At 51.1% G+C, this 24806-nt stretch overlaps 2 protein-coding genes across 7 annotated transcripts in view; both read right to left on the reverse strand.

The window, feature by feature from the left end:
* Window positions 1-1395: 1395 nt before the first annotated feature.
* Window positions 1396-23065, reverse strand: SNORC (secondary ossification center associated regulator of chondrocyte maturation). Of its 2 annotated transcripts, XM_066233501.1 has the most exons (4): window positions 7888-7907; window positions 7514-7635; window positions 1643-1825; window positions 1396-1551 (listed from the first exon to the last, which is right to left on the reverse strand). In XM_066233501.1, exons 2-4 carry the CDS (start codon window positions 7584-7586, stop codon window positions 1442-1444), a joined length of 366 nt encoding a protein of 121 aa, XP_066089598.1. In that variant the 5' UTR covers window positions 7587-7635; window positions 7888-7907; the 3' UTR covers window positions 1396-1441. The 2 variants fall into 2 exon arrangements, with proteins under 2 accessions (XP_066089598.1, XP_066089599.1); XM_066233502.1 differs by lacking the exons at window positions 7514-7635; window positions 7888-7907 and adding an exon at window positions 22330-23065.
* A 236-nt stretch (window positions 23066-23301) lies between these two features.
* The window catches only part of GIGYF2 (GRB10 interacting GYF protein 2), a 138427-nt gene continuing 136922 nt past the window's right edge, over window positions 23302-24806 (reverse strand). For all 5 annotated transcript variants that reach the window (XM_066233498.1, XM_066233499.1, XM_066233497.1 and 2 more), the window contains one exon: window positions 23302-24338. In XM_066233498.1, the coding sequence (XP_066089595.1) occupies window positions 24271-24338 (68 nt within the window). In that variant the 3' untranslated portion in view covers window positions 23302-24270. The remainder of the gene's footprint in view (window positions 24339-24806) is intronic.

Below are 24806 nucleotides of genomic sequence, written 5' to 3' on the forward strand. Positions count from 1 at the left end.
TAGGACACACTTCTGATTAGAAGCCCGAGTTTTAGATCCAGTGGGACTCTGTGGCTTCTTCCCACAGGACACAGCATGACTAGACCTCAGATCCTTTGAGAACCACATGCATCCTGCAAGAGGCACACACCTGCAACCCATGAGTCCGAGGGGGAAGGAGCCCCTGGTCCCTGTGAGGGGACCGCTCCGTGCTCTACTTCTGGGGAGAGGAGCAGCACCTGAGTCCCCCAGGACTAATGGAAGAGGGAGAGGGGTCATTATAGGCCTCACACTGCCGGGGGGTGTGGGGGACATCCGTTGGTCCTGCCCCTTGTCCAGCTTCCTTTCCGAAGCTGGTAAACAGCACGCTGACTTGGCTCATCTGCCTAATGAGGGCTTTGGCCACAGGAGGTTGTGTGAAATGTAGTAATTTAGACAGTTTCATGAAAACTGGTTGGTTTCATAACAGTCTTTTATAAGCAGAAACTTGTAACCCATGATGTGTTTTGGGGAGAGTGCGTGTGGGAACCATACGTGCTAGCTGGAGTGTCCAGGAAAAAACTGGTCTTTGCAGGAACAGGCCAAGTGGTCAGGGAAACCAGAGAGGCCAAGTAGTTGCTGAGACTGGTGCAAAAAGGAGGAGAGGAGGGGGCTCCCTGCCGCCAGCACCCACGCTAGGCACCCACCCGGGACCCAAAGCATTTGCACACACACAGTCTCTTCTCCAGGTCCTCTCCACACTCCACACGGCCCCTGCAGGTGGGGGTGGGGTGAGGGCGGAGACACGACACAGTTCTAGCTTCTTCCCTGCTGAGCGTAGAGCAGGCCAGCCACCATATTAAACCTCTCTAAATTATAAACGCCAGGCTTCCCAGGGAGTGTGGAAGGCAGAGCATCATCAAGGTCGCAGAGCCAGGGTCAAGCTGGAGGGGGAGGCTGGAGGCTGGGCGGGTAGCTGAGCTGTCCTGCCAAGGACTGCCCAGGCCCTAGGCTCCCATGAGCCCTGCCTGGGGAAGGGGGGGCGGGGTCACCGGGGACTGCGGGTGAGGGCCCGCACCAGGCTGACACACCTGGGCTTCATCATCGGCTTGTCCAGCTCCTGGGGCTCCCTGGAGTAAAGGGGTCCCCGCGATAGCTGCCCTCCCCTTCCCCCATCTGCCCCCCACCACCACTTGTGAGCCGAGGCGGAGGGGCGGCAGGGGGCGCTCCGAGAAGCGGAGCCAAGGGCGCAGGAGCTGGGGGTGGGAGGCGCGGTGTTCCGTCCCCCGCGCCGGCCGCACCCCGTCCTGCAGCCGGCGATCTCGGCCCCGCGCATGCACACGCGGCTCCCGTGGGCGCCCCGGCCACGGGCACAGTCGCGGACGTGCTGCGAATTGTCCCCGCCCCCGCTCACCACACACTCACGCGTGGACACACTCGAGACACGGGCGCGCCCAGCAGGAGAGCGGCCCCTTTATTCGCTTCAAGACGCGGAAAACTTTCTCAGCGCGACGACCACGAGCGCCAGCACCACGCAGGTGGCAAGCAGGGCAGCGATGACGATGGCCGCGATGGCGCCGGGCCCCAGGGAGCCTGCGAGGACCGAGGGCCGCGTCAGCTCCTGCCCGCCCGCCTGCCCCCTTCCCCTCCGGTTCCTCCTCCTCCCGGCCCGGCCTTCGCGTACCGCTGCCCTGGTCCAGGCGCTCCCGCGCGGTGCTGTCCTCCGGGCTCGGCGGGGCGGTGGGGGCCGGGGGACCGGTGGCCGCCGGCTCCCGGGCTGGGCTGGTGCTCTCCACGGGGCCTTCTCCCGAGGGCAGGTCGGCGGGCTCGTTCCACAGGGTGGGCGCGGGCTCCTGCGGGCCCTCGGCTGCAAGGCCAAGGACAGGCGCTGGGGCCCAGGCTGCAGGCTGCCAGGGACGACCTCCGCCCCCTAGCAACCTAGCAGAGAGTACAGGTGTGACCTCAGCCCCTACTGGGGCCAGGCTGCCTCCAGGCTCAAGTAAAGAAAGGATGATGCCAGTGGGGAGGCTGGTTGGGGGAACCAATAGAAAACAGCTGTGAGAACCCTGGACTGGCAGCGGATTAGGGAGACACGGGGCAGGGCAACTCGGCCCCAGCAGAGCCTGGGATCCCCCATCTGAATCTATGGTATGGGCTCTGTAGTCCTGAGTGAGGTGACACTTGGGAGGGACACCCCACAGGGCCGACACAGGTCAGCCTTCCCTCTAGATCAGGGGTAGTCAACCTTTTTATCCCTACCGCCCACTTTTGTATCTCTGTTAGTAGTAAAATTTTCTAACCACCCACCGGTTCCACAGTAATGGTGACTTATAAAGTAGAGAAGTAACTTTATAAAATTTATAAAGCAGAGTTACAGCAAGTTAAAGCATCTAATAGTAATTACTTACCAAGTACTTTATGTCAGATTTTCGCTAAGTTTGGCAGAATAAATCTTTATAAAACAACTACTATAGTTAAATCTATCCTTTTATTTGTACTTTGGTTGCTCCGCTACCACCTACCATGAAAGCTGGAATGCCCACTGGGGGGCGGTAGGGACCAGGTTGACTACCACTGCTCTAGATAAAAAGCCAGGAAGGTGGAGCAGTGCCCCGTCCAGGAAGTAGGGTCCTTGCCCACCCCAGGCCCCATGGGGCTGGAAGGTGCCACTGCTGCATAGGGTGGACAACAGAGGCCCCACACCCCAGAAGTCAGTCCTGCTTCTCCTCCTTGGCCTTCCCTGGGTAAAGCCATGTGGCCCACAGGACATGGGGTCCAGCACCCAAAAATGCCTCTGTGTATCTGAGGCTTAAAGCCCAAAAGGGCATCTGTACCCTAGGAACTAAGCCAACACATTACCGTCTCCAGACAGAACAGGGCAGAGGGGTATCTGTGGTCTGTCAGGGAAGCCCCAGGCCACAGTGGGTGCCCCCTGCCCTCCTACGGGCTGGGGCTCAAGCAGCACCTCAGTCTCTGGGCAGCCTTTTTTTTTTTTTTTTTTTTTGCAGGAACCTTTGTTTGTTCATGGGTGGGGGTTAGCAAGAGTTTGGGGTACCCAGGGGCCCCAGAGAATTGAAGGGACAGGCAGAGAGGCCTGTGTGATAACCCAGCCTCATACCCCACCTCAGCTCCAACAGTTCATGCCAGTACCCACCCCCACCCAAGGATCCTGACCTGAGGAGCCATAGCACCGCCCCAACCCTGGGCCCGTCCATCCTTCCTGGAGGGGAGGGCCCCAGCCACCCAGTATAGTTCTAGGCCAGGGTGGCCACAGGCTCCAGGCCTCTCCTGTCCAGCCCTGACCATCAGCTTTAGCGGGGGTCCGGGCCTGCCCGTGCCTGATCCTGACTGCCACCCAGGGATGCTCTGAGGAGACGCAAAGGTCCTTGCAGGGCTTCCTGCCAACAGGGCCCCTCTGAGGCAAATCGGGAGGAAGCATCAATGCAAGGTCGGTCTTAACTGGGCTTTCAAAAATGTCAAGGCCATGAAAGACAAAGGGAGGTCTAGGAATTGTTCCGGATTAGAGAACAAGGACACGTGGCAGCTAAGCATGGATGGGGGGGCAGAGGGGCTGCTATGAAAGACAGTTTGGGTCCTTTGGTGAAATTTGAGTAAGGATGTAGTTTAGATTACTGCATCCAGGTTCATTTCCTGATGTGGACAACTGGCTGGTTGTATGAGAAGATACCCTTGTCCTTGGGCATATTTAGGGGCAAAGGGCCATGTCTGCATCTTACTCTCAGCATCCAGACATATAGGCAGGTGGGTAGATAGACAGGAAGACAGAGCAAATACGGCAAAATGTTGAAACCTGGTGATTCTAAGCAAAGAATCTCCTGGTCATTGGATTATTCGTGCAACTTTTCTGTAAACTTAAAATCTTTTCACAATAAAATTGTTGGTGCTCCTTTTCACAAAACACCTTTGGCAATGACGCCTCCAGGGACAAAAGGCCTGAGCACCCAGGTGCAGGGGCGGGAGGAGTTTCCCTCTCCTAGGGCCCAAGGCTGAACTGCAGCCCTGGGTCTGGGGTCCACACCTGGGCCCCACCAACTGTGAAGTTGTCCCCGTGAAGAGGGACGAAGCAACCCTGTCGGGCCTCCCTTGTCACTTCCTGGGAGGACAGGAGTCTGCAGGCTTGCAGCTGCCATGGAAGGCTCCAGGACCCAGGCACGCTGCCCTCAGGCTCCCGGGGCTGGGCAGAGAAGAGGCCTGAGTGTGCCCACTGCTTGGCAGGCCCTGAGGTCTAGGGCTCACAGACTGTCTCCCCAGAGAAACGGAGAAACCACTGGCCCCCACTTGCTCCCCACACACCCAAGACAGGACGGCAGGCAGGCACCACCCTGTCCCACCGCCGCCGCCAAAGCTCATCCCTGACTGCCGGGCACCTGTCCAGAGAAGCAGCCACAGGGCTCCTAGGTACACGGCCCAGCGGCTTGGGTGTCATTTGGGGAATCAGCTTGGAGCTCAGGAGTAGGAGTGACAGGTCTCATGGCCCTTGGGGGCCCGGGCTCGCTCCCTGGAGCTAGCCACCCTCTTGCCAGAGCCTGGGAGCCATCTCTGGGAAGAGTGGGCCATTTGAGCAGGACAGCTGGGCGGTGCCCTTTGCCTCTCTCCCCTGTGATCAGCCTCACTGCTGCTCCCTCAGAGACCTGGCACCTCCCTGCTGGACACGCAGGCCCAAGCTGCCTCGTCCCTGCCCAGTGTACCTTCTTCTGGCCTCCAATGCTTGACCAGTCCCTGAGACGCAGGGGGCTGAGCCTGTGAGCCTCCCAACCCAGGGGGCTAGGTGTAGACCCTGGCTCCATCCCCCTCTCCCCAGGACCAGGGCAGACTGACTTTACCCCCACCCTCTTCACTTCCCCAACGGACCAGTGGAACCGGTAGGACCCGGCCTCCTCCAGCCCACACACGTTAGTAACTGTGCCATCAGCGCCATCTTCAGGCCCGCCTTTGTCCCAGGGCCCCTCTGGCTGTGTGTCTGTGCCACCGACTGTCACGGGAGACCCTCAAAGGCTGGTCCAAGGCTCATCTGTGCCGAAGCAGCAGGCCCCAGGGCCAGCCAGCTCCCTGCCAACCCTGGCGGGTGCCGCAGTAGCAGCCCGGACTGGGCCCCCAGCCCCAGTCACCAGCAGAGGAGGTGCCGCTGCCAGGGAGGGGCCGAGACGTTTCACACCCTCCACGTCTACATGTCTCCACGTCTCCTCAGTGAGCTGTTGTATGGGGGAAAGCAGAGTTACACCCCCACCACCACCGCCCCAGTCTGTCCCTCTGGGAAGCCACGCGCAGAAGCGGCCATCGGAACTTGGCCAGCAGCAGGCCCATCTGAGGAGGGAAAGAAACGCCAGGCCGAGGACCACGCACGGAGGATGGAGGCCAGGCCACGGGCACGTCAGGCGAGCCGTGAGGCAGCTGCAGCGACGTTGACGGGGACGGAGAAGGCAGGGGACCCGTGACCAGACCTAGGCTCCAGGGACCAGAGTAAACAACACTCCGGATGGCGTGCTCTAACTGGGGAGCCGGGAGAAGCAGGGGCCTCGTGACACAAGCCTGGGCACCGTAGGCTCCCCCCAGCCCCATTGCCCCTAGCCGCCCTGCTTGTCGGTAAATAAGTTTGTTTAGCACTCACTCTGACCACAGGGCCCCAGGGCCAGGCGCCCGGGCTCACAGACGGCCTTTGTACAAGCCATGAAGGGCCTTTTCATCTCTGCCCTGGCCTCCCGCCCGCCCAACCTGGCCTGCTCCCCTGTCCCCAGAGCTGCAGCCACAGGCGACCAGTGGAGAGGGCAGCAGGCCAGCCTGGACCGCAGCCACAGGGCCACTCCTTCCTGGCCTGTCAGCTACAGGCCTCCCACCCACTGGGCAGCGGGCAGGGGGCTGCTGGGCCTGGTCCACACCTCCCGGAATGGCAGGAAGGAGGCCAGCCAGCCAGAACCCCAAAGACTTCAGGAGGGGTTGGTCTGTCCCTCTCGGCAGGACACGTGGAAGGAGGTGAGGCCAGGTGAGCTCCTGGTGACACCAAACACAAGGCTGTCCCCTCAAGCATTCCTGTGGTGGAGGATGAAGTCCACCCACCCAGGCTGTGTACACACAGTGTGACCCCGCGCCTCTGGCCAGCAGCCTGGCCCAGGAGTGCTGGCTACTCGGGGCTCAGGAAACCAGATGGGACCCACCAGGCAGCAGACATGTTTCACTGGGGTGGGGTGGGGTAGGGTGCCACAAGGATCAGGGCCCCCACGGTCCTTGCAGACAATGCCACCCAACACTGCAGGTCACTTCCCCAATTGCTGGGCAGCTTCAACCACCGAAAGGGAGTGAGGTGCTTTCTCAGCCTGCGTGAGGGGTGCTTCTGCCCTGAGACACCCCGGCACCCAGTGAGGGGGGCAGGGGATGTTTACACAAGTCCCCCAGACACTGGTGCTACCTGATGCCTGGCCCACCCTGAAAGCTGGTGTCTGAACCAGGCAGGCCTGCGGTCCCCTGTGAAGGAGGCAGAGGCACCATGGTTGTCACCATCACACAGATGAGGGACACAGAGAGGCTGAGAAACAGCCGAGGGGACTAGAAGGCAAGTGAGGCCCCCAGCCTCTTCCTGGGGCGTCTCAAGAGAGGTTGGCAGGCTTCTCACCATCGCCCATCGCTGCTTTGTGACGCGCCCGAACGCGTGTGCCCCCAGCTGCTCTCCCCAGCCGGGCTCACACATCTACCTCCCAGTGGCCTCCCGCACAGACCCAGGAAGGACACTTCCTCAAAGCCCACCCTGCAGGGAGGGTCTCAGACCCAGGATCCCCCAACCGGGCCCTCAAGCACTGTTCTTTGGCTACATCATGGCCAAAAAAAAAAAAGAGCTTGCTTTCTGCCAGGGGAAAGACCCCCGTGACCCATGTGTGCCTTTTCTCAGGCTTTGAAGCCAGTCTGGGCCAGCCCCTCCCAGCTCGGGGCCCCACAGTGATGCCCAGGACTGGGGCTGAGGTCCTGGGAGCCTGCTGCTCCAAGCCTGTTGGGACCCTCCTTCTCGTTGCACCCCAGATCGAGCCACTAGGCTCCACGCAGAGCCGAAGTCCCGCGTCTTCACGGTATTCCCGAGGGGTCCCCAGCCCTACGCTACCGCTGGGACCTTTCCTGATGTGGGGACTCGCACCTATGGCTTTGCTTTTCAAAGACTTCTCAGAAAACCAGCAGGGAAGGGCATCAGGGCTTGAGAAGTAAACAGCAGGGCTCCATGATCTTCTGTCCAGCGGCTTGAGGTCTCTGGTCCCTCAGCCACTTACCGTGGGCCTGGTGCCCCCTCCTGGCTCCCAGATCTGGAAGCCTTCAGATTTTAAGGTACTGAGTGATCCCTTAGTCTCCCAAGCAGCCAGTGTCCCCGGCCCTGCTTCAGAAGCCATCACCCCCGAGGCTGACCATTCCCGGACCCTGCCAGCTGCCTCATGGGAGCCCTCCACCACAGCACCCCAGTGGCCACCCCATCTGCTGTGGAGGACTTCTGCTCCCTGGGCATCACAGACCCCGGCCAGGGAGGCTGGGGGCAGTCAAGCCCAGGGAGCACCCTTACCTGTGAGCACCGCAGGGGCCAGAACCCCGGAAAGGAGCAGCAGCGCCATGCGCAGGGCCAGACAGAGTGCCATCCCGGCCTGAGTGAGTGCGGCTGGTGAGCGGGATGCACCGAGGACTGAGCTGGTTCAGTTCGGGGCGGCAGGAGAGAGGTATCAAAGGGCTGGGAAGGGTTTTCATCAATGCAAACTCTGTCCTCCTGGGACACCGTGCCCGCCCCCCACACATGCCAACACACACACACACACACACACACACACACGCACACCAGAGTTTACAGAACAGACCGCTTTCCTGAATTCTGGAGCAGCCCCACCCTCAGAAGGGGAAAGAGGAAACTCTCTCTCTCCCTCACCTCCATGTACAAAGACTCACCCAAGGAACTGGAAAATGCAGATGCCTCGGGCCCTTTGTCTCGGTGGGTTGAGCTTGGGCCCCGGGTCTGCACAGCAGTGCGCAGCGCCCAGGCCTGGGCGCCTCGGCCCTGGGCTGGCAGCACTGAGCGGGCCGGGTGCGTTCAAGCAGCACAGTACTTTAAAAGCAGTTTCAACCCAAGCCCTCTGGCAGCTCCTCTTTCCAGAAAAGCCCATGTCATTAAACGCCATGTGTCGCCTCTTCTTGCTCTGTTCTCCCAGGTACCTGAGACTTGAAACGCCACCAATATGCTCATGACACGTGTTCCAGCCAGGGTCTGGCTCAGCACTTCAGCCTCACGGCCCACTGCCATGCCGACAACTCCTTGGGTGTCTAATGAGCATCTTCAATTTAATGCGTCCACAGCAAACCTTGACTGCCCTGCCTCCCCAGCCCTGCTCAATCAACAGAATCCCAGCGTCCAACCCCTAGATATCCTAGCCACACAAAAGTTGTCAAAGGACCCTCTCCCCTTTTCTTATTCCCAACCCCCCACCCAATGGCTCAAATATACTGCCAACACCCCCTACCTCACACCCTTCCTGGCTTCCCACTGCTCTTTGAACAAAAAGCCAACCTAAGGGCTTGCCTTGGCCCTGCTCCCCTCCCCTCCCCTGCTCAAACTTGATCCTGCCTCAGGGCCTTTGCACTTTCTGTTCCCTCTCCCAGAAAGCAGCCCTTCAGCTCATTAAATGGCTCCCTTCTTATCACCACTCAGGTCTCCGTTCTGATCAGTTACACCCACTTTTAATCCCATAATTTTCCATTTTTTCTTAGTACTTATATTTATATGAAATTCTCATTGTTTTCCCTGTTTTTTGAAGACTAACCTATATGTTATGAAGTAAACAAATCTTATGTTTACAGCTTGATAAACTTTTATGCAGGTGAATACACACCTGTGTAAACACCACTCAAATCGAGAGAACATTTCTGACACACCAGCAGGAACCCCTGCCCCTCCCCAGTCAGTGCCCCCAAACTGCCATTCTACCTTCTATCACCATAGCTTAGTTTTATCCACACTTGAACTTCAAATAAATGGAATCAGATGATGTGAACTCTTTTGTTCAATTCTGTGAAATTCATCCACATTGTTGCATGTAGCAGTAGCTCATACATTTTTAAAATTATTATTTGAGAGAGAAAGGGACAGAAACATTAATCTGCTTTTGTACATGCCCAGGGATTGAACTGGCAACCTCTGCACATCAGGATGATGCTCTAACCAGCCAAGCTATCTGGCCAGAGCATATTGCCAAATAGAATTCAATTGTTTGACTATGCCACAACGTCCTCTTTTATCCCTTTATTTATATCTATGTCCACTTGGGTTATTTCCAGGTGTGAACTTGTATGAACACAGCTCCTGTCGATAGTCTTATACACGTCTTTTGGCGAATACACACACCACTTCTCTTGGTTATTCCTGAAGATCAAATGGCTAGGTCAGAGGGTGGACAGTGTTTAGGCTCTGCAGATGCTGCCCTGCAGTTTTCCAGAGTTTGTTCCAATTTACTCTCACCAGCAGCTGCCCCTACATGCTCACCAAACCCTGGTGTTGCCTATCTTTTTATTTCTAGTCCGCTAGGTACGTAGCAATGCCTCCTTGTGGTTGTGTTTCGATGACTAATCAAGTTGAGCGCTTTTTCCGTATTTACTGACCACGGGAATATCCTCTTACGTGAATGGTCTGCTCAATTATTCCTGCCTACATATCTCCATATTTACTAGGGTGGTCTGTCTTTTCAGTTTTCTGGTGTGTGTCCCAGATAAAAATCCTTTATCAGATACATGTAACAGTGTCATTAGATGAAGTGTTCATTGGTTGTCAGCACCACCCCCCCACCGTAAGTCACAGGACAGCAGGGGCCGTGTTGTGTTTACCAATGCATTTCCAGAACCTGGTCCCATGCCCAGCACACAGCAGGGACTTATCTGGACTCAGTGAGCTGGGTTTTGGGGGAATAGATTTAACTGTGAACACCTCCCTGTTCATTCATCTGTGCTGCTTGATTGCTCAGAATCCCATCTTCAGCTTTCTGCACCCGGAATGTAACATAGCAACGTAAGTACAATCAGACCCCCAAACCACACTCCTGAGACTTTCCTGGCGACTTACTTCCTGTTAGCATCTGCCACAGGGAGGCACTGCTGGGAGACGGGTGTGTGTGTGTGTGTGTGTGTGTGTGTGTGTGTGTGTGTGTGTGTGACAGACACACACACACACACACACGTGGCTTCTTGCTGCTTCCGATTTCTGGCAGCATCTCTGGTTACAACAGTGACAAAGGGTCAGGTGCAGGCTGAAGTGCAGGCATCTGGTCCCCAAGCCCAGCAGCCTCAGTGGACAGGACAGCGCTCTGGCCTCGGAGCAGTCCTTCTGCTCCTCCAGCCCAGGCCAGTGTCCATTTCCGAGTTGCAGTTACTAATTTATGAGGAACCTTGCCTTCCATCCATTGCCCCGTCTCCCCTTTAGGCGTCCTTATACCAAATTCTTGAATTAACTCTCTTCTGCTTGAGATACCTGCAGTGGACTCTTGTTTTCCGGTGCTTGGCTCCCAGCTGTTTCCAGACGTGTGTGGTTTGGCACTATGGTTGAATGCAGGGGAGACCTCACTGTCCACGGGAAATGGGGTCTGGTAACATACGGCATGCCAAGTGTTAGAAGAACCTGGCTGTTTAACACGAGTGCCTATTGAAAACAAGGCCCCCAAGACCAAGCAGATGCTGCACTTGGCATTTACAGGAGCGATGGTGATCCAACGGAGAGTGAAATAGACTGGCTACTTTTTACTGCATTGGGTGTTCACAAAAAAGGACAATTTCAAGGATATAAATTCTAAGGTCAGGGCATGAGCAGAGAAGTGGAGAATTTGTTAGTCTTTTGAAAAAATCTCTCACTTCTTATAGATACGGGGCATAAATCAGGTCCCAAATTGGCATGGGTTGCAAAATTACAGTCTTAAGTTGAATCACAGTCATGCCAATTCTCTTAGGGGACACTGCTGGCGGAGGAAGGGCCTGAGACTGGACTGAGGGCAGCTGGGTAGACTCTAGCAAGTGGGGACCTTCCACGCACAAACCCCAAGCCTCTCTTGGTGAAGCAGTGGCCCTTCTCCAGTCTGAAGACAACAGCCTTTTCTTGTCTGGGTACTAAATAACCTCAGCTGCTGCCTGACCTGTGGTGGTGCAGTGGATAGAGCATCGGCTTGTAATGCCGAGGTGGACGGTTCGAAACCCCGGGCTTACCTGGTCAAGGCTCATACGAGAAACAATCAGTGAACAACTAAAGTAAAGCAACTGCAAGTTGATGCTTCTTGCTCCCTCTCTCTCCCTCTATAAAATCAATAAAAAAAATCTTTAAATAACCTCATCTGTTAGTACCCTTTCAAGAGGATGCCTGTTCTCAACACCCACCCTGACAGCCCCCTCACTGTCTCCACACCCATGAGGAGAAGCAAGGGGAACGGGGACCGTCTGAGCCAGAAGGAAGGAAGTGGCCACAGAAACAACTGCCAGTTATTCTAGAAACAAGTTAATCACTAAATACTAAGTCAGCTTTCGCTAATTTATACCAACAGAAAGCTGGAGAACGTGTGTGGTAACAAATTCTAGTGTTAGACTAAGTGGACAGCGTACAAATGGCCTTAGATCAGGTCAGATGTACTGACAGGGGCATGTTTGGCAGAGATTCTGAACTCAACGTTTAGCTCAAGCATCTGGAATGGTGATTTTCAGCAGGTGTGCCGCAAGAAGTTTTAAAACACACAGTACCTGACTATCGGTTGCATGGTTAGGAAAACTGACCTCTTTTCCCTTAGATTGTCAAATACAAAAATGACAACTAACACAACAATAGCTGTCTGATGTAAATAAAAAAATTATTTTGTCAGATCAGCAAAAAATGAATTTTTCGGTGTGCTCCAGAATCTTAATTAGTCTGTGTGCCATGAGAGGAAAAGGGTTGGAAATCGCTGGTCTAGAAGTAGCTCTTGCAGCATGGCTAGCTGGCTAACACCCGGACTCGCTAGCAGCCTGGGCACAATGAGACTGAGAAGCCTGACGTCGTGACGAGGAGGGAAGCCCACGACTTAGGATGGAAGGGACGTAGGAGTGGACTTGTCGTAGGTGATGCGCATATTCACCACCCATGACATGTCCTCGGTAGGTCCCAAGGTCCACTCCCTTCACTGAGGCACTGAGAGGTTGTGGCAAGGAGGCCAGCCACTTTGAGAAGCTATGAGGCGTCTGTCCTCTGCAGGCCAGGGCTGGCGAAACGGGAAAATGGGTTTCAGTGAGAGCCAGATGGTGCGGACCCTGCAGTGAGTGTCAGAGACACAGTGGCCACCAGAGTGTTTTGAGACCTAGAACAAAACAGATGGGTAGCTTGCTCATGGGCCACTTGATAGCTAAACGTGGACAGGTGAGCAGCAATCTGCACTTATCACAACTGAGCACCACGCCTCTCAGCTGTTCCCAGACCCAAAATCTCTAGACAGAAAGGGCTCTGCAAGGTGGCCACAGGGTAGAGTCCATCTTCCCCAAGGCACTGCAGCCCCAAAGTGGGGCCGCTGCGTCCTGGGGAAGGGAGACGCTCATATCTTCTGGGTCCCTGGACACTGGCCCTGTGTGGGCACCAATGCCACTGTGTTCTCCGAAGTGCGAGCGTGTCCAAGTCCAGTGGTGAACGGAGCTTTGGCCTGAGTCCATTTCGGTGGACAGGGAGAAGGGGAGTGGGCAGTGGGGACCCGCCCTGGGAAGGCAGGGCCATGTGTAAGCCAAGGCGCCATGGTGGGAATGGGCCCCCCCATGCCATCATGTTTCACTTATAAAAAACAAACTCAAGAAAAGAATGAACAATTTCAAGACAGTGAATTGTGGCTTATTGCCACACTACGGGGTGAAAAATGGCAACCTGTTCTCAGAATAGACAAAAGATCTAAATTACAAAAAATTACTGCATGATTAACATTGTACATAAAGGGAGGGGCAGAAATAGGGTTTCAGTTGGCAGAGAAAACAATAATAAACAATGATACAAGAATAAACTCTTCCGTGCACTCACAACTGTAACCCTACTTCTGCCCCAGCAGCCGGGGTGTATTTCTGTAGTATTGGAGGTATGTCTCTAGAGTAAACAAATACTGAATTCTGGTCAGAAAGAGACTCCTGTCACAGTGGTATGGGTTAGCAATTATGAGGTCATGTTGGTATAGTCTAGGACTGAGCAAATAAGGAAATATATCAGGGATAACAGGATCCTGTGTCTCCTTTCTGGAAGAAGTACAAATATGAGCAGGGGAAAGGTTGGAATGGATCCTGTGTGTCGGAACTGAAGTTATCAGGAAGAACTCATGGAATGTACATGTAGTTACAACACGTAGGTCCGCAGGTGTATTCACGTACACACACACACACACGCATGCACACGCACACACCCCCTTTCTGTGGAAACACCCCAGTGGCAATGAGCACAACCAGAGCCCAAATTTTGGTTTCCGGATACCATTCCCCGGGAAAAGGAACCACAGCTCCTCAGAGAAACAGTTTCTAAAGCTGGAAAAGCAGGTGACGGGCCTGGAGGACCTCGTGACAAAGTAAAGAAATGCTCCAAGAACGATGGGGATATGGCAAAGGGACAGACACCAAATCGGAGGGCTCACAACCGGCAATCTGTGCGTGAAAACTAGGATCAGATTATAAGCTACATACAGCATGTTCACACGCGTGCATGTGTGTAAGCATGGAAAGTTCATACTTACAGGACAACGCTAACAAAGGTACAAGGAAATCTTGACAAAGATCGTGGCAATTGTTCGGGAATCACCAACGGCTGCTAAAACTAGTAGATACAGGTTTGAGGAGGACCTGGATGCTCCCAATCTCAAGGTTTGCCACAGAGAGAAACGCCATCACAGTGCAGAAGCCTGGCAGGCAAACACCTTCACTGAGTGATTAAATGACCGTCGCTAGTGCCGGAGCCGACCCACACGTGCTCCTGACACAGTGCGCTGAGGACAGAATATCACTTCTGTAGTATTCCTGCCCAGCAACAACCTCTCAATTAAATCCTGGGGGGAAACACCAGGCAAACTGCGGGCATTCTACAAAATAACTGATCTGTCCCCTTAAAAAATGTCAAGATGTGAAAGGCACAGGACAGAGGAACTGTTCTAGATCAGAGACCCAAGAAACATGACAACGGGATGCGGCCGGGATCACGGATGGCTCCTACTTCCTTGTAGAAGACAGGAGCGGAACAATGGGTGAAACAGGATCGAACGCCTGCAGCTTACTCAAGTGGTTTATTCTAAATGCTGTTGAGTCATCACTGATCTTAGTTATCAAGAAAAAATAGAGCAGCTGTGGCACAAAGTTGGCAACTGGAGGGCGTGGGTGAAAGTTACGTGGGAGCTCCCGCTATGGTTCTGGCAAATTCCAAATCAAAATAAAAAGTGCCACGGGCTTGCAACCTCCCTCTCTTGGGCCTTTCCCTCCCTCTCCCCCCTGGTACATTTCCTCTGCCTCTCTCCTACCCTCCAAGGGCCCTTCTTCTACCTCTGTAACTTGTTTCCTGAGCCCATTTCTTCTACAGCTCATTTTTATTACCTCTGTAACTTTCTAAATAAACTTTCTCTTGTAATCTGAGTTCCTGGCTCTGAATTCCTTCTTGCCAAACTCAAGAAACGAGGTCCCTAGCACATCATCTGTACGCTGTACTGTGTGTCCACCACCCCACATCAATTCTCCGGGCCATTTAGCCCCTGGACCCTGTCCTTCTCGTATTATAGAAAAGCAAACAGAAAAGTACACCCACCCCAATAACAGTCACAACTTTTCAATGACTAAGGAACAGACCCAGGTGAAGAGCCTCGATGAATGTTAAAAATGCTACAGGAAAGATTACTGCAGGTTTTCTAATGGGATCAATCAACTAATCACAACAGAACTGACAATGAATTCTGACACAAGTAAACAAGGGACAACCAGACAACACTGCTGGACAATGTGACCCGGGCGTGCAGCGAGGTGCACAACACGTCACCAGTGAAGTGCTCTTGGAGGGGGAGGGGAGAGTCTGAATTTAGTCAAGCTTCTAAATTTGACCACCAATTACAGAAAATGCGGGGAGATGAACAACTGGCACCATAATACAGAACTTCTGTGGGCCAAGGATTCAGTTTTCTCAGCTTTATTGTTTTTTTAAGAGGGAACAGGTGGTACCTGTTTAGTGACGGACCCAACCTGCTAAGATTCAATTTCATGTTATCGAAGGGGAGTAACCCACGTTAAGTGTCTCTGTCCCCTACATGAGCTCACCATGGTTGCATTTTGACTGGGGTCTGATAGGTAAAACCTCAAAGGGTACCTACCTGTCACGCGTCGGCAAGGACCCACACTGAACACCAGTGTTGGCAGTGCAGGGTGGCAGGTGCACACGCAGAGCACGCCAGCACTCAGGTAGGTGTGAGCTGAAGGGAGCCTCACAGGTCCGCTAGGCGTGGGTCCCCATTCACGCTGTCCACTAAGAACCCTTCAGGGCACTTAAAATTTATTTCTTGTGCTGGAATCACCCCCAAATTAGAGACTCTGGGTCATGGAGCTCAGGGATTGATTTGTTTCAAGCTCATCAGAGATCTGGGTCAACCATCTCACCGGACAGGTGAGGAAACCGAGGCCCAGAGACAGGGAAGGAAGGACTGGTTAATAAAGAGGCTGGTGGTACTATCCCACCTCCCGGAACCCACACCACATCGCCCCGCTGCGGGCTACTTCTTTGCACTGATATGAAGATGTGTAAGAGGAGGGGTCCCCTATTTAGGACACTCTTTGTCTCTATATGAACCCACAAGCTCCCTTCTCCCTTGTAAAATAGTCTGTCTGCCAGTGGAATTTATTAAGCATTTACTAGGCATGCTGCTATGCTATTACATTGTTATTGATCACAAGGACTGGGTTATTGTGTATTCCCATTACAGATGGGATCTGAGATTCAGGTTGGCCGGCCATTCTGTGACCGAATGTTCTTTGTTTGAGAAGGAACATTCTAAAATCTGAGATTTGGGTAGGCTGACCAAACCTACTTAAAGTGTCCTAACCTGGAAAAAATTCCCGTTACACAGATGGAAAAACAAGGACTTGACTTGCCTGAAGTAGGTAGTAGGAGGTAGGACCCACATTCAAATCTGACAGCTGAACTCCCGCTCCTCCATTCATGGCACCACTAACAGGGTCACTCCACAGGGCACCTTACAGACACCGAAAACCTAGGTTCTGTGTTGGGACACTAGACTAAGCATGCTGGGCCCTTGGAAATGGCTCTGGGGTGTTGGCTCTGCACAAGAATGGAAACCAGAGCCTGTCTGAGCCCCCTCATTGGTGAAGCCAGAGGTCCTCAGTGCACAGGCCAAAGTGGGGCAGCTGCTAGGATTCCTGTCCCATAATCAATGAGTACAAACGCACCTATCCTAAGCTTCTCCCATTTCAAACCAGGAGGCTGCAGACAATGACTGTGGAGAGAATAAGAACTGCAATGATATTTGAGGTGGCAAAGCATTCAACCAAAACCCCCAACTTCCAGCCTTTTCTACAATTCCTGCAACTAACTGCAGCTATGCAGGGCTCCCAGAAATACTCCTCACAGGGGGCTGCGCAGAGAGCTGTGCCCCTCTGCTCACCCTACTCCGTCCTCCTGCCTGGAACACGGGCGTGACTGCTGGAGCTCCAGCAGTCACCTTGGACCGTGAGTGGCCTTGATAATGGAAGCCAGTCAGGATGGGGAAAAGAAAGAACCTGGGTCTCTGGGCCACTGCCCCAGACTCGGGACTGGGGGCTCCAGATTTCACCTGAGAAATCAGCATCTTGGTTAGTTCAAAGCTGCCTTGCCTTCTGTCACATGTCACCAGAACCTCTTTCTGACCCCCCAGCAAGTTTCTGCACCATTTCTCATGCGGAAGGAAGAATTCAAGGGAAACTAATCTATCACATCTTCATTTAGGGGACAGGTGAACAAGCTTCAATTTAAGACATGATGTCTCTGCATCTTAAGACCAGCTAGAGGGATCAGAAGTTGCTCCCCTGTAATGTCACCATTTTGCCAGCAATGGAGAGGGAGACAATGGCAGCAGAGCAGCAGCCAGGCAGGGAGCCCACTTCTCTCACCTCCCGTGGGCACCCACGGGCTGCCTCTCCCGTGCAGTGCACCACACCCACGGTTGTTTCTTTAGCAGCAAGACATTCCTACTGATTAATCCCTGGAGGGAAACTCTTGTCTCAAAGGCGTGGGGTCCCAGTCCAGAACTGCCACTACCAAAAGCCACACAGGCCCATCATGCACAGGGAATCCAGCAACATCAGTGACACACCTGGCTGCCCATGGTCCTGGTAGGCCCTGCAGCTTCCTCATCAGGAGTCGTCTGCACTCAGGTAGGACCAAAGCCACCATCCAGAGACGAGTTTGTTCCTTTCTGTCCCAAGAAACTCATCACGAAGAGGCTGACTTCCACTGGAACGTGCCGGTGGCTGCGCCCTTCTGTTCACTGCACGGGCACCTGCCACTTCTCTGGGAAGTCCTACTTCCCACGGTGGACGCACAGGAGAAAGAGGTCTATTTCACAGTAGCACTTGTGTTTAAATCAGTCACACGCAGACTTCCCATTTTTATTAATAACTAGCTATACCCAGCCACGCGTTGCTGTGGCTCAGTCTGGTTAAATGGAAAAGAAAGAAAAGAGAAAGTGCATGTTCCTAATATGTTTAATCTCACAATGCTTGTGGGTATACAGTATTTTTTGTTGTTCCACTGTCTGTGCAAATATAGAGATTGTCTGGTTTGCCGACTCTAGAACACACAACATATAATTGTCCAGGTGAGAAGCAATCCGTGTGTAGATCTAAAGCGCACAGTTCTAAAGATTGGCCCTGAGCTTTGTTGATGGTGACTGCAAACGCCAATTGAATTGGGAACTACAATCTCTTAAATTGAAATGGCATATCCGTTGGAATCACAGGAATGCAAGGAACGAGGACTTCACCTCTGAAAGGTCCTGTCAAGATTGTTGCTTCTACGACATTGCTCATTAATTTTTTTACTGCAAGCCGCGTGCCGCTGCAAAGCTTTGGCTGGTTGTTATTTCGCAACATGATAATTGGCACGCCGATTTTCAATTGCAGCACGTGCGGAGGCATCCCTGGCAGATCGAGTGAATACAAAAATTCTGTTGGATAATTAACCGCTTCATCTGCTCCCACAACAGTGTCAATGAACTTGTATGTGACTGCCTCGCTTTGAATGTTAGACTGAGTACTATTGTTAAGTTCGTAGATGTCTTTGTTCTTGGCCACAAGAATAGCTCGTTCACTCAGCCAATCATGATTCTTATAATTGGTTTGAATATTGGGAAATACTTTTTCAACCAATTCTTCTTTTGATGTCACTAAATTGCAAAAGTTATGAGGCAATGAAATTTGTCCTGAGGTCAGATCAACTGGCACCTTTCCGTTGCCAATTTCCAGCAATTGATGTGAGAATATCTCAGCTGATCGATTGTTCTGCAGCTGGACACGCATATTTGTAGTTAATTTTAACGTCTTTACGTGTTGCCACAAAGTAGAGTATTTCAGGCAAGCATTTATTTCATCCGCTGGTGTTGATCAAGGAATTACAGGTAATGTTTGCCCGAAATCTCCTGCAAGCAATATTAATGCATTCCCAAATGGTCTGATGTTTCCACACAAATCTTGCAATGATAGATCAAGAGCCTCGAGCGATTTTTTGTGCGCCATTGTGCATTCATCCCAAACAATAAGTTTGCATTTCTGCAATACTTTTCCCATGCCTGATGCTCTGGAAATGTTGCATGTAGGAGTTTCAATGAATTGCATGTTCAATGGCAATTTCAAAGCAAAATGAGCAGTTCTTCCACCTGGTAGCAATGTCGCAGCTATTCCGAACGATGCAAGAGCTAAGGCTATGTCATTTTGGGATCAAATTGCTGCCAGAATCAATCTAATTAGGAATGTTTTACCAGTTTCTCCTGGCACATCTAAGATTTTCCAACCCCATTATTGACAGTTTGCATTATTTGATCGTAAATGCTTTTTTGTTCAAGCGTTAGCTTAGGAATATTTGATTGCATATACAACAAAAGATCACCCCTGTTGTAATTTTGTTCACGATGCAATTCTACATCAAACGAAGCAGCAGCAGATCAATTCGGTGATGGCATTCCCAATTGAAAACTTTGCTCGTGATTTCTAAGCACTAGTCTTCAATCATTATCAATGCTTTGTTGTAGATTTCTGCTGTGAAATCCATGTTCATATTTGAATTTTCCTTGCGTATTCGACAGAAAATATCTTTAGCCATGTACAATTTATATTTCTCCCATAACATTGAAATGGAATTGTAAAATATAAGGTTTACTGGAAAGTTCTGTCCATTTTTGGAATAAAACAAAATACAAATTTTTTTTACCGTCAATAAACTTTATTAAATAATATAATTGCCATTATTATTACTGATTTCTTGCCAGCATGACGACAATTTGTATATCCCATTTTTGAAAAATGTTTTATCTTTTGATACGAAAAATTGAACCAGTGCTTGTTTGATATCTTCTTCATTTTTGAATTTTTTGCCCTTCAAAAAATTTTGTAAGGACAAAAACAAGTGATAGTCAGAGGGTGCTAAGTCCGGGGAATATGGTGGATGCAACAGACATGCTTCTGTAGCATTTCTTCCTTGTTTGAAATTTGTAAAGATTACAGTGGCGTAAATGAACTTTATCAGTAGCCATGGATACACTATCGCTTCACACATAAGACTAACGTGAATCAACTTTGTTTTAGTTAATTTGCTACATCAGTATGTATACATTAAGTGATAAAAATAAAGAGGCACACATGCGCCAAATAAACGTGCTTACATGTCGAAACTTGTCGTGATAGAAACGGACAGAACTTTCCGGTAGACCTTATATTTAGTAGTGTGTGTGTGTGTGTGTTGCTTTTATGTCCAACAGATGGCGCTGTTTCTCAAAAAAAAGCATGTTTTTACCTGTCACAGGTGTGACATCTATATAACAGTAGGTATATAAAAACATAAAAATGCGCGTATTCGAATGCAACGTGTGTCAAAATTTCAAAGCAATCGGTGAAGAACTTTCGGAGATTTAAGATTTTGAACAAACATTTACATTTTTATTTATAAAAATGGAAGGTGTGGGAAGGGTGCATTTTGTATAAATTTTTATTTCTTCACCTAATCAACTTTAAAATAATATACAGTGTGTCCATAAAGTCATGGTGCACTTTTGACCGGTCACAGGAAAGCAACAAAAGACAATAGAAATGTGAAATCTGCCCCAAATAAAAGGAAAACTCTCCCAGTTTCATACCTATTCAGTACAGTTCGATGTGGGCTCATGTACAGATTTTTTTTAGGGCTCCTTAGGTAGCTATCCTGTATAGCCTCTACAGACTCATCACTGACTGATGGCCTACCAGAATGGGGTTTCTCCACCAAACTGCCGGTTTCCTTCAACTGCTTATCCCACCGAGTAATGTTATTCCTATGTGGTGGCGCTTCATTATAAACGCACTGATATTCACGTTGCACTTTGGTCACGGATTCAAATTTAGAGAGCCATAGAACACACCGAACTTTCCTCTGTACTGTCCACATCTTGACTGGCATGGCCGTGGGCTGCTCCGCTGTATACACGGTGTTACGTCATCATCTGCGCATGCACACATGCTGCCACATCATCCTACAGAAACTGGGAGGGTTTTCCTTTTATTTGGTGCAGATTTCACATTTCTATCGTCTTTTGTTGCTTTCCTGTGACCAGTCAAAAGTACACCATGACTGTATGGACACACTGTATTTAAAATGATAAACACTCTATATATGCCTAAAATGGCTGCCCCAAGATAAAGTCATTATTCAAAAGAGCCAGAGAAGCCCTGGCCGGAGAGCTCGGTTGGTTCAAGCACCATCCTGAAATGCAAAGGCTGCTGCTCAGGGCACACACAGGGACAGATGTTCCTGTCTCACACCTGCTCTCTCCTGTCTTCCTTCTAAAAATCAATAAGCATTAAAAGAGAGCCAGAGGTACTCTTACCTATGCTGAAATTAAAAAGAGAAAACCACCCCTCACCTTAGAGCCAATGAAGAGTTCAAGCTCCTTGATGTACCTGCATAAACTTGTGCTATGGTTATTTCCCCCAAATGGTCACAAGTCTCTCCATTCTGCAAGCTCTTCTACAACATGACCTTAGCCCTCCACCCATCAAGGGGAGTGGGGATGTTCCCAGTCCCTTAAACTTGAGTGTCCCTGTGATTACTCTGACAGAATACAGTGTCACAGAAATGATACTACGTGACTTCTGCCTAGTTCTCTGACGGAAGTCCACTGCCACCCGAGAAGTCTGCCCACCCTGAAGCTGCCATGCTAGAGAGGACATATAGAGCTCCTTCAGCCATCAACCCAGCAAGTTCCCACCCCATGTCCAGCATCAACTGCCAGTCACACAAGTGAGCTATGCTGATGCACGCTGGCCGGCCAGCCTACCCGAAGCATCCTAAGACTGCAGACCCCTGAGCACACCAGCAGAGATGGCATTGAGGAACTGCCCGGCTGAGCCCTTCCCAAAGCCCTGACCCACAAAACTACCAACAAAACCAAGGGGTTGTTGTAAGCCAGTCTGGGGGTAATCTGTTATGCTGTAACAGTAACTGGAAAGTCTCCATAGTCGAATACTTTGGGTATGTTTTAAAAATCTCTAAAATAACTAAAAGCATACAGGGTACAAAATAAATACTTTAAAACTCAGGAAAAGTTCAGATAACTTGTAAATATGCTTACAGAAAAGAATAAGAACGTGGCAGCTGGCCCTGGTCGGGTAGCTCAGTTGCTTAGAGCATTGTCCCAATATGCCAAGGTTACAGGTTCGATCCCCATTCAGGCCACATATAAGAATCAACTAGTGAACACATAAATAAGTGGAACAACAAATCGATGTTTCTCTCCCTTTCTCTCCCCCCCTCCAAAATCAATCAATAAAAATTATTAAAAAAAGAAAATGGCACGTGAAAAAGTGAGAAGTGAGACAGACTCCCAGGGAGGGCGGCTGCTCTCCAGTGGGAAATTCCGCAGGCAGGAGGAGCAAGACTGGTCACACCAGCGGAGTCTTCCAGGACTAACACGCCTTTGTTCCTCCTACTCTGCCTGCGCCGTCCCTCATTTACTCCCCGAACAAGCACAGAGGAAAGTCCCGTTCGGAAGGTGCAGCCAGGGTCTAGAGCACATTTGAGGAAGTGTGCCTGTGGTGGGAGGCAGGCAACATCCACAGCTCAGCAGAAAGGGACAAAGAGGAAAGCCATTTGGTCACACTTACCCATGTTTATCTTGACCTCTACCTTTTCAAACAGAGAGCCAGCGTCTCACACCTGGCAGGACAGCTCCTGCCGCTCCACGTCCTGGGCACGCCTGTGTCTGGAGCTGTTCCATGGCACCGAGACAGTTTCATGTAAAACGCAGCCTCGACAGTGAGGACGAGAGGTGCGCTCAGAGAGAGTCCCACCAGATTTCATTTAAGTTCTTTTTTATTTTCCTCCACACTGGCAAAAGTTCCGAGGGAGCTTCAAGTTTTGTAAACATTTTAACTATTCCTTTTCCCCACCCCCCGCTTTTGAATTTACAAAGGAGAGCAGGAGTCCCAATTTTAAATGGTTCCCCATCTCCTCATGCTATTTGATCCAAAAACTATATACAAGTTTATAGCAGTCTCTGTATAGTTATTGTACATATTCAGGAGGGAGGGAGGCGGGAAGGGACAGGGAGCATGGTGATCCAAAAGAATCAAAATAGAAACCAAACGCAATCATCCCAAACCAAGCCGCCCTCAGAGCCACTCCAGCCTCTTCAGGCAGTGGTGACAGAGGGAAGGTGTGGCCAGGAGCCGCCCAGACAGCGCTGCTGGCACAGGGACGGGCGGTCCAACGGCTTCAGACCAGAGTGTGCCTGGCAATTCTGGGTGATGTTCTGTGGGGGCTGGTGGAGGCAGGAGGAGTATTTGTTTATAAATAGGGCTTGAATACACTTACATCTGAAGGGAAGGGTGTTAGAAGGCCATGACCAGAAGCCAGCACCAGCGCCCCCCCATTCCCTGCCATCCCCTCCATCCCACTGCACTCTCCCATATAGTGGTTTCCATGGACGCAACGCAGGTCTTATGGTCGGGTTTTTGTTGTTGGTTTTTGATGGTCAGGTTTTGCATGATCTCTTTTCAGAAAAGGCAAGCAACCTGCCATTCCAGAATCTTTAAACAAAACCTTTTCAGGGTCACAGCAAGACACACACGCAATGCTCTGAGGAACCAGATGAAATTCCGGGCTTTTATCTGATGCAAAAGTTTATCCCTATCCAAAATGAAATTATACAAATTCATACATATGGTAAAGATCCTAGCTGTCTCTTAAACGAGACAAATTTTCAGCAAAAAGGCCCCAAAAACAAACTGGTCCTAGTCCTCTGACGTAAAAATATTTATGGGAAAAATCAGTTTTTGTAAGAAAGAAAAATTAAGAGTAAGTCCCTCTCCCAGGCCACAGGGTCTCCTTTGTCCAATCAGGTTGGAGTACGCCAGGGGAGAAGTCCACTTGCTCAGAAGTCACTATCTAATGAAGAAAACATGAATCCTTTCCCCGAAAGGACGCTCAGAAAGAAGAGGCGAGGGGTGTGCAACATCAAACCAATCCAATCTAACTCTACCCGACTCAGGGCCTCTTTGATGCAATCCCAAAGTTAGCAATGTGGCTTCAGACTGCAGAGCGCTGCCTGTCTCTCTCGGACACTCAGTCACGGTCCACGGGCGTTTTGTAGCTGGCCAATGTCTGTTACCATTAACTCTCTTCATGATTGCACCACTTAGACCCTTTGCCCTTACTGGGGGGATAAAATGAAGAAGAAAAACAAAAGGAAAAAAGTGACAAGAGAAAGAAAATGCTATTGGCAGATCCCGACACACTTTCTGGGAGACAGTAGATGAAATCACGGCACAGTAAACACGTGCTGCCCAAAATCAGCCTTGTTGGAGAGGAATCCCAACTGCCACCCCCGAGACACAGGGTCCGGTCCACTTATCTAGTCTTGAGATGCTCACCCACAAAAACGGTTTCAAGACTCTTGGACACAAAGGGCTATAGAAAAAGCCTGAGATGATCGTTCTGTGGTTGGTTGCAGAGTGACAGAGTAAGTGGTGGGTAGTGTCGTGTCCAGAGGTGGAGAATCCGTGGTCAGCAGGGAGGAGAGGGAAGGCCAGTCCACTGGCCGGCGTTCAGTAGTCATCCAAAGTCTCGATCTCGCCCATATTGAGTCGCTCCGAGGAGGCGTTGACTGAAAAGCCTGCGGAGAAAGTTGGCAGTGAGCGAGCACAGCCACACAACTATGGGTGTCCACGGCCAGAGCAACAGCCCCCGCACTCGGCTGGAACGTCCTCTCCCTTCTGAGCACACCACAGGACAGTCAAGGGAAGGAGAAGATAAAAAGGGTAAAGGTCAGAGCAGTGATTTTGTTTTCTGCCCTTTCAATGAGAGATTCTTTGTTTCTTAGAGTTCTAATATAATTTAACTAGAGAGAGAGAAAAAAAGAACAAAAACGAACATCACTGCTTTGACAGAATGGCAAACCGCTGCTTTTGAGAATGCCGGGGGAACCTAGGGTGTGAGTGTGCTCAGGCCCAGAGGTGGGGGCAGGTGGGGAGGGAATTCATTCAGGAGATGGACCTTAAAAGAAATGAGGGCGTGTGAAGTAACACTTCAGCCCACTCACTCCTGGGAACACCCCCAACCACTTTTAATTCAAAAACTCTTA

The sequence above is a fragment of the Saccopteryx bilineata genome, chromosome 5 (genome assembly GCF_036850765.1).
Source record: "Saccopteryx bilineata isolate mSacBil1 chromosome 5, mSacBil1_pri_phased_curated, whole genome shotgun sequence".
Taxonomy (NCBI): Eukaryota; Metazoa; Chordata; class Mammalia; order Chiroptera; family Emballonuridae; genus Saccopteryx; species Saccopteryx bilineata.